General features: G+C 35.0%; 1 protein-coding gene across 2 annotated transcripts in view; it reads left to right on the plus strand.

The window, feature by feature from the left end:
- Rel (REL proto-oncogene, NF-kB subunit) overlaps positions 1 to 13,575 on the plus strand; it is a 35,680-nt gene that overhangs the window by 12,895 nt on the left and 9,210 nt on the right. Inside the window, exons 4-5 of one of the 2 annotated variants that reach the window (XM_020185101.2) lie at positions 3,767 to 3,858; positions 12,674 to 12,814. In XM_020185101.2, the coding sequence (XP_020040690.1) occupies positions 3,767 to 3,858; positions 12,674 to 12,814 (233 nt within the window). The remainder of the gene's footprint in view (positions 1 to 3,766; positions 3,859 to 12,673; positions 12,815 to 13,575) is intronic. The other variant, XM_074049795.1, reaches the window with a different exon arrangement.

Genomic DNA, 13,575 nt, shown 5'->3' on the forward strand with positions numbered 1-13,575 from the left:
AAAACTATGAATGAGTCTTGAGCCAGTGATTTCACTTCTAGGAATCTATCCTCAAAAAATAATTAAGCATGTTCAGACATTGAGCTATAATGCTGCTATTCAGTGCAGCTTTATTTTAATGGCAAAAAAAGTAATAAACAAAGAAGACTAATTAAACAAACTGGTACATCCAAACAGTGTACTCCTTTTTTCTTTTCTTTTTTTTTTTTTAACTGGGTTTGCCCTTGCTAGGCAGGCATTCTGCTGTTTGAGCCACACCTCCAGCTCTAATGTACTCCTATATAACCATAAAAAGAACATTGCAAATATACCTATTGGTATGTAAAGGTATACGTAACATGCTATTTTGTGAATAGCATGTTTTTGTGAATATCTTTGTTTTTCAAATAAACATGTGTTAGTAAATATATTAAGGTATTTATTGTAGTTGTCTTTGGGTAGGTAGGATCATGTGGTTTTATGTTTTTCTTTTATATATTTTTTTAAATAACATGTATTTCTCTTGGGGGAGAAATGAAACTAATGAGAACAGAAAAATGGTTTTAGTTTCCTTATATAAGTAATAACCATTTAACACTTTGAGCTGGTTATGGTGGTGTTCACCTGTAATCCTAGCTACTTGGGAGGTAAAGATCAGGAGGATGGCAGTTAGAAGCTAGCCTGAGCAAAAAAAACTAGTGAGACCCCCGTCCCCCCATCCTAATCAACAAGTTGAGTATAGTAGTGGGAGACCTAGATAGGAAGATTACTGTCTGAGACCAGCCCCAGGCCAAAACATAAGACCCTATCCAATAAACTGATCCAGATTGATCAATGTAAGTCTCTTCAGATTGTCTCCTGTGTCCTTTTGATATGTTCTCATCTTTCTTGAAATACTTCTTTACTTTCTAAACAACAGTATGTTCAAAAATTGTGTTTTTCTTCTCCAGCCCTAAGTTCTCAATTTTTTCCAAGGATTCCTGATTTTTTTCAGTGGGGAATGATATTTAGTCTGATTGCTTTCTCAATATTCTCAAAAGCACCTCAAATAGGACCTATCCAAAACTATAATCTTACCGTGATCGTACTCTTTCACTTCAAAATTGGTCTTCTAAGGTGACTTGTCATAGAAGATGATAAAAAAAAAGTCCCAAACATAGATGTCATCTCTGGCACCTCTCATACAGGCGTGAATCCATTAACCTCTTAAATAGCTCTATCTATGTCACCACCACACTACATCTGTAGTCGGAATTTAAGCTGCTTGAATAGTCTCCTGCCTCTTAGTCTTGCATCAACTCTCTTGGCACCTCTTTCCCCTCAGTCTTCACGTTAGCCAGAGTGACCTTTTAAAATACAAATCAAATCATTACCTCCATCCTTGAAACATTTTAATGGTTTTATGTGTCTATTGGAATTAGAACAGCTTTCCTCTCACCATCTCCAAGGTCTACAGGGCTCCCTGTATTTCTAGTCTCCTGTTGTGCTGTGCTTCCTCTGATCAATACACCCCAATCACAAAAGCCATCCTTTAGTTTCCTCTGTAGTGCTCTTGTGTAGGAGCCTTTGCATGATCTGTTCCTTTTGCCTTCAGATATCTTCCTCTCCTCCTCCTCTGGTTGTTCTGTTCATATTAAGCACCATTTCCTACAGGAAGCCTGTTCATCTGCCCTGAATTGATCAACTCTCTCCCATCATAGGCTCCCATAAATGATGTGCATCTTCTTCATAAAACTTGCCATGATTTCAGTTTAGCATTTTTTATGTGTGATTATTTAATAGCTGTCTGATTCACCAAACTAGAGCTAGCTAGACTTTTTCTGTAAAAGGCAGGTAGTATTTTAGGCTTTGCAGGCCTTATGGTCTCTGTTCCATGTACTTAACCCTGTTTTGGCATGAAAGCAGCCACAAGTGATACGTAAATGAATGAGCATGGCATGATCCAATATAAACATAATTTATAAAAACAGACAGTGTGCTGGGTTTGTCCCATGGATTATAGTTTATCAATCCCTGTACCAGATTGTAAATTTCGTGAAGAGAGGGATTATATATACCCATTCTTTTACAGAGATTTTGTTGTTTGTTTGTTTTTGTTCTTGATGCTGGGATTGAACCCAAGGCCTTGTGAACAGCAGGCAAGAGTTCTGTCACCAAGCCAAACCCCCAAGCCCTCAAAATTTCAAAAATTCCCATTAATTTTAATATTCTGTGACTAGTCTGTGAGTAGCCAAACGTGATTATTCAAATGAAACAAAACCAAGTACTGTAGAAGTATGTTAGATTAATTTCTTTTTTCTTTTTTTGGTGGTACGGAGGTTTGAACTCAGGGCCTCATGCTTTGTAGGTAGGCATTCTACCACTTGAGTCACTCCACCAGCCCTGTATAAATATGTTAGGATGAAGATATCTAAGCTAAAAGAGGACCCAAATCAAGAATCTTTCAAGGAAGTGAAATACTTTTGAGGAAGAGGATTGTAGTTGCAAGGTTTCAAGAGTTAAGAATTTATGACTTATTTTTTGGTTGTTGAAGTAGAGGAAGGAAATGTCAATACTTCAGGTGTTAACACAGTCACAAGTGTGGTGAATGTACAGAGCACAAACACAAGGCAGCATGAGCATGGAGTGAGGCGCACAAGGTAGCCTCTAGCTATAACTGCCATGTGAAGTTTGAACAAATAGTAATGTTATTATAATTGAGTTTTGCTTCCTTATTCACACCCACCCAACTTTAATGACATCATGGTTTTTCCATGTGGGAACAAATATGACTGGGTGGTGGTGGGGGAGTTCCCTTCGCCATCCTCTGAACTACACATATGCAAATTAGTAATATTTGTAGCTATTGAGAAATTTTCCATAAATGACATTTTGAAACTTTTGTTAAATATTGTTATATTAAACCTCTTTCTAATAAAAACATTTTAATACTTATGGTAACTTTGTATAATATAGCCTAAAACAGATTCTACTTCAACTAACTGTGAAGTCAAAGCTCAAAAACCAAATCTCTGGGGAGTTGGCAGGCAGCACAAATGAGTGGACTGGATCAGGTGTAGGAGGACTAGCAGGTACTAGCAAACTAGAGTTGTGAGCAAATGGGGCCACAGGAGCTCAGCTCCAACCAGTTGTTTCTGTGCCCAGTTGGTGTTGCCAAAATGTCCTGAAGAAGCTAAAAATCAGATGTAATCATATATAATTGTTTGATTTTTAAATTTTAGTAACTTACACAGATTTTTTTTAAATATAGGCAACACGACTGCAGTCTCAGCAAAACATACCTGTGGACTTCAGGCTATGGACATCTTTTTACACCTTTTGCTTTATATGATCAAATACAGATTTTACTGATATGATCATGAGTTCGTGGGAGGTGAATTTTTGCTTTTTGGTGTTGTTTTGCTATTAATCTCTGTCTACTTTTATGTTTGACATGGGCATATCAGTAAGATGTAAAAGTACAGCATGTAAAAATGATACAGTATTATATATCCTATTTTTCTTTTAACAGTTCTCTCATAAATATAACCCTCTTTTTTTTGGCAGTACTGGAGTTTGAACTCAGAGCATTGCACTTACAAAACAGGAGCTTTACCATTTCAGCCACACCCCCAGCCACTTTTTTACTACATATATCTTTACCTTTGCAGTTAGAAATACAGTTCATGCTCTAATCACTCCATTAGACAGCATGATGACTTCTCAGTGTTGGATATGTGCTTGATTTTTGTACCGTTCCTTTTGTTTAACTATAATTCAATTTTGAAAGTTTCGGCTTTTTTTCTAGTTTTCAAAATTTGGGTATTCGATGTGTAAAGAAAAAAGAAGTAAAAGAAGCTATTATTTCAAGAATAAGTGCAGGAATCAATCCTTTCAATGGTATGTTTGATATTATATCTATTATTCAGATACTGATTTACTGTGTGATTTCTATTTATATCTTAAATTTATATTTTAAAAATAATTTTAAGTTTTGTGTTCACTTTTCTACTTGTTGACATATACCTGTGTCTGAGGAATAAAGTACATTTAAAAACTTTCACTATTGTTGAAAAAGAAAAATCTTATGCAGATAAAGACTTTCTGGTATCAATGAAGAATGTTATTGTTTTCTATAAGAATGTTCTGATTTTCTCTACGTGTGCCTTTTCTTATGCCACTCTTCCCATAGACGATGTACACTCCCCTTTCTGAGTGTTGAGTAGGCACTGTGATTAGTAGGTATTGGAGTGCATTTAATTCAAGAGTATATTTGATAGCAAAACTTAATCATAAATATGTAAGAAAACATACAAAAATAGTAGAAGCCATACAAAATATTTTCACAATATATTTGTGTATATGGCTAAATATTTAAACTTCTCAGTGGATTTTACTGGGAATAACATTTATTAAGTATTTATTTTTGTGGGACTATCTGGGTGTGCCCCCAGTACATTTTGATACTCTGTTTTTTGAATAGATAAATGACTACTGAGCTAGATGCTGGCATCCTATTACAGGAGTCTTTATTTTGAAGTCTTCTGTAGCTACTTAAACAAGCATACCAACCTAGGTGTGGTGGGGCACCACCTGTATTCTAAGCCATTGGAGAGGCTAAGTCCAGAGGATCATGAGTTCAAGGCCAGCTGGGGAAATACAGCAAGACCTCCTCTCAGAGAAACAAATACATAACAGTAGGCATGTCATTTGAATGACTTTAAAATTTACAAAGAATAGATTTCTTTGTCATATTTAAGACATTCTTATATTATTGGTTTGAGATTTTCCTGGCTGTATAAAAATAATTTAAGGGTTATGATGATATTTTAAGAACTATGTTCTCATATAGGTACTGTTTTTATGAACCATAAAATGTGTATCTCTTTTCTCTAGGTCTTTATTTTTCATGCTATTTAGTGTAAAGCTCAAAGCAAAAGTCCCTTTCTTCACCTTCAGTCTTACTTTCCAGAGAGACCACTATTATATTTGATGTGTGTTTTTCTAGAATTTCCTTTATATATATATGGTTATATACAGACATATTTTTATGTAAAGGTAATTATGCTATGCTTCCTATTCTACTGCTTCATTTTTTTTCTACTCAGAATTAATCTTAAATATCTTTCTATGTTTACAAATCTATTTTATTTTTTAACAGATTATTCTCTTATTTGGGCAGACTGCAATTTATTTAATAATTTTAATAAACATTTAGGTTGTTTTCATTTAATTTAAAAAGCTCCATTGAATATACTCTTTGAACTCTTATGTGATTATTTCCTTAAGGTAGATTTTCAGAAATGGAAAATTCTGAGTCAAGAGTGTGCTCACTTAAAGCTTTGATCCATTATCAAATTAAAAGGCTAGGCTTTTAAAGAGGGCATCCAAGTCTAGATGCAGTATAAAATAAGGAGATTATAAATAATTGCTATTACTTAATAAGCACTCATTAAAACAACACACACTCTCTCCCCCCCCTTCTCTACCTTCCTTCCTTTTATCTATTTTGGTAATCCAAAACCAGGGATAATATTAATAATGAACATTCAGGGTTGGGTACACTGGTTCATACCTATAATCCCAGCTGCTGGGGAGGTAGAAATTGGGAGGACCTCTGTTCAAGGATAGCTGGGGCAAAAAGTTAGCAAGACCTCATATCAACAAAAAATCTGGGCATGGTGGTATATGTCTGTAATTTCAGCTACTTGGAGGTATAGGTAGGAGGCTCACAGTCTAAGGCCGGCCCTCTGCAAAAATGCAAGACTCCTGAAAAATAACTAAAGTAAAAAGGACTCAGGATGTGAGTCAAGTGGTAGAGTGCCTGCCTAGCAAGTGTGAGGCACTGAGTTCAAACCACAGTACTACAGTAATACTAGTACTACTAATGATAATAATAATAATAAAAACATTCATATAGCATTTAAAATAACCCCTGGTAGATGGTAAGTATTTTACATATTTTACTTCACTTTAATCCTAGTAACAACCTATGTTGTAGGTACTATTTGTATCTCCATTTTATAAGTAAGAAAATGAAGACATAGGAAAGTTCAATAATTTGCCCAATATCATACAGCTGGTGAGTGGTGGTGGCAGTATTTGAATACAGGTAACCTGGCACCCCGGTTCATGGTCTTAACACCTCTACTACACTGCCTAGAAGAATGTAGATTTGGGGAAGGAACAGTCCCACTGTTGATCCCTCATAGTATTTATATGTTCTGTTTTGCTTAGATAGGTTTTTGTTTGTTGGTTTGGTTTGGTTTCATTTTTGTGGGATCCATCCCAGGGTCCTGTGCATGCTAGGCAAGGCTAGGCTTTACCACCAAGCTACATCCCTAACTAGTTGTTTTAACATCCATTCTTTCCCTTTTTCTACCCTCCTAGTTTAGGAACTCATCTCAAATTTTTGAGTTGTAATAGTTTTTCCCCATTAGAATATTCTTTAGTAAGATATGGTGATCAAAAACTTGCAATGGCTTTATTTAGTTTAAAAACTAAATGATCTTCACATTCAAAGTCATCACATTTAGCTCTTAAGATCTTTCCTATCTTCCACTGCTCCTTTTCACGAACCTTTAACTGTTTCAGAAAGACTTTTGTTCACTTACTCTGACCATCTCAGTCCAGTTCTCTCCAATCTCTTCACTGACATTGTAGAAATACAAGCTTATATCATTTAAAACCTAGACCATTGTTGGTAGCCTTTAAACTTGTGTTCCTGCTTTATCTTTGATTTCCTTCCAAGCATACAAAAAAATCCTCCTAACCAATATGATCATTGCAGAATTCTGCTTATCCTTCATTGGCTCCAAATCAACTTCAGCCATGGTTTTCAGTTTGAATGCTTAAAATGCAGATTCCAGGTTTGGTGTGGGGACTAGGAATCTGCACCTTAAAACACATTTAACTTCCTTCACTATGACCCACAGTAAGAAATAGATTTTATTTTTGTAGTCAGTACATACACGGGTGCACACACTTACCACACTCACTATGCCATTAATACCCTTACTATATGCATTATACTTTCCACTTTGTTCTGTTCCCTTCCTCCCTCCTTTCCTTCCTTCCTTCCTTCAAATACTTATCTACCCCACTAAATTAATTTCATGACCAGACCTAAAGTACAATGTGAAAATCTCTGCCCCTAGATTATTCTGATACAGGTGAACCATGGACCATGTTTTGAGAAACTGAACTATGTGCTGAGTTCAGCTTCTCAAGCATAACATTCAAAGCCCTTTGTAATCTGATTCTTGTTTTCCATTCCAGCTTTTAACCTCTCCCTCAGCCTCCTGTCCTTCCTTCTGCTACCACTGATTGTATACATTCATGCTATTTTTGCCATAACTGTTTGCACTGTTAGTAGAGCTCTGCTCTTTCATGCCACTGGGCTTTTATGCATGCCTTCCCTTGCATGGAATGCCCTGGTTTGAATGGTGAATTCTCAAACCAGTATATTCTCCTTCACTAAGTCATGAGACTCGGGAGGATGGGGACTGTCTTCTATGTGTCTCTACCAACTAACCTCCCTGTCTGGCACATGGTAGTGGCTTAATTAAAATTTGTTGAAAGAATAAATAATGAGTGAATAAGCATGCCTTTTTGTTATTTGTCTTCCAATAATATTCAAGTTTTTTTCCTTACCTGAAATGACCTGCTTTTCAGTTTCCTTCAGCCCGAGGTAACAGTCTCCTTATTATATCATTTGCTCAGCAGTTGATCCCAAAATCATTTTTGTAACATCAGATAAGTTTTTTTTCAGGAATTGACTTCTGAGATGAATTTCATGCTCATTTTATTATGAGATAATAAAGAACACCTAAATAAATGGACAGATAAATATTTTGTAGTAGTAATATGATAGAGATGCCATTTCCCCCAAATTGATATGCAGATTCCATGCAATTCCAAACAAAATGCCAGCAAGGTTTTTCATTAAACATGACTGGATAACCCTCACAGGCATAGGAAGATATTTTATAAAAGAGGAATAATGAGAAGAAACTGACTTTATTAGATACAAGTACTTTTTTAGGGCAGTAGTAATACAGATTGATTAATAGTGTAGAATTGAGAGCCCAAAAACAGACCTAAGAAAATATAAGGCTTTTTAGTATAGGGCAGAAGTAGCTAGATCAAGAGAAGATCAGAAAATGGATAAATAAGGACGAGAACATTATTGCTTAATTAAATTGGATTCCCTTCTGAAGATGAGTTAAAGATTTTAATGTAAATCAACACTAAAAGCTCTTACTATATTGCAAATATATTTTAGTCTTTGGGGTATAGAAAGACAAGACACAAAGTATTTTCTATAAAACAGTTTAGGACTGGAGGAATGGCTCAAGTGGTAGAGCAACTGCTTTACAAGTTTGAAGCCCTGAGTTCAAAACTCCAGTTCCACCAAAAACAAACAAACAAATGAAAAAACAGTTGATAAATTTGCTAATGTTCTTAATTCAGTTCATTTTTTTTTAATTCTGGAGGTTTTTCCACTTTTTTTAATATAATTTCAAGTTTCCTGCTAAACTCTCAATCTTAATTCCTTGAATATATTAAGAATAATTATTTTAAATCATTTGTGGTCTGTTTCTATTATCTTTTCTCTTTTAAAGATCATTTCGTTCCTCATAAGTTTAGCTATTTAAAGTAAGTATCAGTAATTGCATAGGAAAACTAGATTGTTTAGGCTTAGGATGATATTATCTCCCTACAGATTTTCTTCTGGAAGGTGGCTAAGTGCACTAGAAATCCCAGATCACCTAAAATCAGTGAATGGTTGAGGTTATTTGAAGCTGGGCTTTCATCCCTGTGAGATCTGGTATACTTCCAGTTCACCTTTGCTCCTAACATAGCTCTTCCAGATCCCAGATGCCACAAGCTATTGGGCAAGTCATCAAATCTCCTGGCTCTAAACTTCCCCTTTATTTTTTCTCCTATAGTTTATTTAGAGTTCATCTCTATTTATCTTCTTAGCCACCTCTTACAAAATTGACAAACTATATCTAGAAAAAAAGTGGCCTCTTATTCTGAACTTTGGGTTTCCTTCTCTTGTACCTCTTTTTCTTCTTTCTTTGCTTTTTTTTTTTTTTTTTTTCTGGTACTGGGGTTTGAACTCAGGGCCTTGTGCCATATCCCCATTCTTTTTTTGTGTTAGTTATTTTTTGAATAGGGTCTCATTTATGCCTAGTCTGATCTGGACTGTGATCCTCCTATTTACTCTTCCTATGTAGATGGGATAACAGGCATGTATCACTATGCCAAGCTTATTGGTTGAGATGAGATCTTAGAAACTTTTTACCCAGACTGGCCTTGAACTGCAATTCTCCCTATCGCAGTCTCTCAAGTAGCTGGTATTACAGGTGTGCCCATGTGCCCAGCTCTAATTTTCTTCCTTTCTCTTATCTTTCTTCACTGCTGGGGATTGGACCCAGGGCCTCCAGCATGCTAAACAGATACTCTACCACTGAGCTACATCCCCAACCCTCTCTTCCATATCTTGACCCCATGATTTTTCATGACTTTGTTAGCTCTGATGCTTTTAGAAGAATTTTGTTATGTGTTTTGACCAGCTTTTTACTTTCCACAATAGTTTGGTCCTGATTACATATGTTATTTGCCATTACTAAAAATAAAACCTCCTTTTGTTAACTTTTACTTTATAGTTTTCTTCAGCAACTTACATCTAAATGATTGTTCAACAGACTCTTTTTGGTGGTATTTTTTTTTTTTTTTTTTTTTTTTCTGAACTCAGGGTCTGTTGCTTGCTGGGCAGGTGCTCTTATCACACAAGCCACATCCCTGACCCTCAGACCTTTCCTTAGTTGATTCTTTAGTCACTCATTAGTTGAGGCCATGTATATATGTAAATCACTGTTTCCTGTCTAGTGAAAATGCAAAGATGCATCAGACACCCATTCTGACTTCATGAAATTTTGTTATATAGGATAAATGATGATCATGTAAGATTAAAAAGAAAACAACTATGTGCGTAAAAGAGGTATAGGTCAAGGGCAGCACTGTTTAAGAGGGAGGTACTCCTTCCATTCCAGAAGATGCAGGTTTTAGCATCCTCACATTTTGACCTTTAGTTGTTAGTCTTTGTAGAAAAGAAGTTGTGAGCAGGGTCTTCAGCCTTACCTTAAATCCTGAGTTGTATAAAAACAGGTATTACTCATGATTCCTGTCTGTCAATTGTTTTTTTAAACCATCTTATGCAGAGATGATTTTAATTCTGATGGAGTAATTACTATATTTCCACATTCAAAGCCAAATCCCATAAAAAGTGACCATTTAAGAAGTAGATAGAGGTTGGGTGCCAGAGGTTCACTCCTATAATCCTAGCTACTCAGGAGGCAGAGATCAGGAAGATCGAAGTTCAAAGCCAGCCCTGGGCAAATAGTTTGCAAGACCCTATCTCAAAAATACTCAACACAAAGCAGGGCTGGTGGAGTGGCTTATGGCAGTCAGAGTGACTGCTTAGCAAGCGTGAGGGCCTGAGTTCAAACACTAGTACTAGCAAAAAAAAAAAAAAAAAAGAGTAGGTAGAATACCTTCCCTTTGATGGAACCATTGTGCAACTAAGTGTTTTTATATTTTGGCTTATTAACCAGTTAATTTTTTAATGTACTATTTACAAATATTTTAAATAAACTTTTATTGAGATATAAAATGCACCTATATATATTCTCTCACGTAACATCAAGACAAAGAAACATTTCCATCACCCACGAGTTTCGTTGGTCCCTTTTTCAGTCAGTTCCCTCCCTGTCCTCTGCTGTAATCAGCCACTAGTCTGCTTTCTGTCACCATAAATCAATCTTCATATAATCTGCATTCTTATCTAGTTCCTTCTGGTTAGTATAATGTTTTTGAACTACATCCATGTTGGGATATATCTATATTTTGGCCAGGTATTATTTTATTGTATGACTATACAACAGTTTGTTTATCTATTCACATAAGTTTGTTTTTAAATTGTCAGGTATACTTAGGTACTAATTTTGTTTGTTTGTATATCAGTTACTCATCTTTAAAACTGGAAGTTACTGAAATCTTGAACTCTTAAGTTTATAATGCTATAAAACTTGATTTTGAAGAGATAGACCTCTTACTGCCTCCATAATGGTACAGTAGTGTATGCTGCTATGATACAAGTGTTGGCATCTGAACATTTTGGCCTTTTAGTTGCATGAATGTGTTCTTACAGACTCTTATCAAATGTTAGGCTTACAAAGGCTGATACTGGGATAAATTGAAATGTAGTAGTTCCTGAGGCTGTGTGAATATTATTAAATAAGAACAGTATAAAATACATTGTTCTTTTTATTAGTTATTGCCTGTAAGACTTTGGGACTTGGTTGTTTTTTAAATTTAAAATTTTTATTATTTTACAAAATAAAAATTTCATGCTTTTTAAAAAATGACTTATTAACTGATTTATTGCTGAAGTGTGTATAGTTTTTGAATTTTTAAACAATTTTATTAATTTACTGTTCTTACATCATACAATTCAATGATTTTTAACACCATTTTAGAACATATTCACAGCCTCAAAAAGAAACCCCATACTCTCTTGCCATCACTCCCTTCAGTCCCCATACCCCAAGGTGGTAGTCATGAATCCACCTTATTCTTTGAAAAAAATAGTAATATTTTGTTTTGGGACTGGGTTTCTTTTCAACATAAATATAACAAAACTGTCCTAATGCTGATTGATGATTTTTATATTTTTTCAGAATTACAAATTTTTCTTGCTACAAGGTTGGGGTTGTTCAGTTTTTGTTTTTTGTTTTGGGTAGCACTAGGGCTTAAACTCAGGCCCTTGAACTTGTGAGGCAGGTATAGGGTTTGTTTCTTTAAAAGCAAACTTAATTTACACATAAAATTTCTTATGAGGATTGGTAATGTTGGCAATGCCAGCTGCTCAGCAGTCAGAGACAAGAGGATCTTGGTTCAAGGCCAGCCCAGACAAAGTTAGCATGAGACCCTATCTCAAAAACAAACTGAAAGCAAAAGGACTGGGAGTGTGGCTCAAGTGGTAGAGCACTTGCCTAGCAAGTGAGTTTAATACCCAGCATTGAAAAGAAAAAAAAAAAAAAAACAAACATCATTTGGTTATCGTCTTGGAATTTCATCCCAAAAATGTTGATCTGAATTTTAGTATATTCCTGTGTATATCATAAGAAAAAATTTTTAATGGAGTTTAATTTTTAAAGGTGTAGGCTCTGGATTTGAATTCAAATTCCCACTTTTCTTCTAGCTGTGAAATTTCATCTCTTTAAAATCAGTTCTTTAGCTGTAAAAATGGGGATAATAGTAATTCTTGCAAGATTTAGAAGATAATTTACAGACTGGAAAAATACATACTTGTTGAATGTATGCCTATTCTCTAATGTGTACAACTTTCATCCATGTTTTAAAAATTGTTTTGTTATTATCATTTGGCCCACTGTTATTATACTAGCACTAGGTAGGTGGAGGTGGGAAAATCACAAATTTGAAGCCAGCTTGGGTTATATAGCAAATCCCAGATTACTGGCATAGTTACTTTCTGAACATTGCTATAATTAATCAAATACTGGCAGATAGTGACTATTTGATAATAACAAAAGGCATTCTTGAGATCATGGGTGGGGAGCAAATCTAGCAGGATTTTAGTTCTTTGTAACTATTGTGCATTCTAAAAAGTCAATGTACTATTCAGTCCCTGAACAACAGCTGCTTGACATTGAAGACTGTGACCTAAATGTGGTGAGACTATGTTTTCAAGTTTTCCTCCCCGATGAACATGGTAATTTGACAACAACTCTTCCTCCTGTTGTCTCTAACCCAATTTATGACAACCGTAAGTACTTTATTTTCTTATATTTGTAGTCTTAGTTTTTTTTTTAACAGTTTAATTTTTAAAGTATTTTGATAATTAGAAAAATAATATGTTGGCATTGGGTAGGTGGAGGCTGGAGAATCACAAATTTGAAGCCCTTAACTTCAAAAAAAAAAAAAGAAGAAGAAAAAAAAGAATGAGAGAATGTTTATTATAGGAAAAATTCAAACAGTGAAGAAATGTATACATCAAAGAGAATAAATCTCATGTAATCTCTTTTTGTAAAGATAATCACTGTCCTCAGGGGCATAGTTTACCAGTTTCTTCTTATAAATGCATACATCATCATCTTTATCATCACCATCATTTACACAGTGTGGCAACCTTTTGAAAAATCACTAATTGTTTTCAAAGCTTACTTTTTTCTCTTAGCAATATATCTTAAATTTCTTTTCCTTTCAGTCACCTTATGTTTTCTTTTTGTAGCAATGCTGGTGAACCAGCCCAGGGCTTTGCACATGCTAGGCAAGCTCTTCATCACTGAGCTACACCCCAAGTCCCACATTATCTTTTCAATCGCTGTTTATTTCATTATATGGTTATATTCTGATTTTTAAAAAGCTCTATCTTTAAAACAGAACATTTCATGTGTTCTCATTTTTTTTCCTTTTTGCCCTTAACAAATTGTACTGTAATGCCTATCCTTGTATGAGCTTATCTTGTGCAAATATTCCTCTGGCATAAATTTCCAGAAATAGAAATGCTGATAGATGCTACATCAA

This window comes from Castor canadensis, chromosome 12 (assembly GCF_047511655.1).
Source record: "Castor canadensis chromosome 12, mCasCan1.hap1v2, whole genome shotgun sequence".
In the NCBI taxonomy this organism is placed as follows: domain Eukaryota; kingdom Metazoa; phylum Chordata; class Mammalia; order Rodentia; family Castoridae; genus Castor; species Castor canadensis.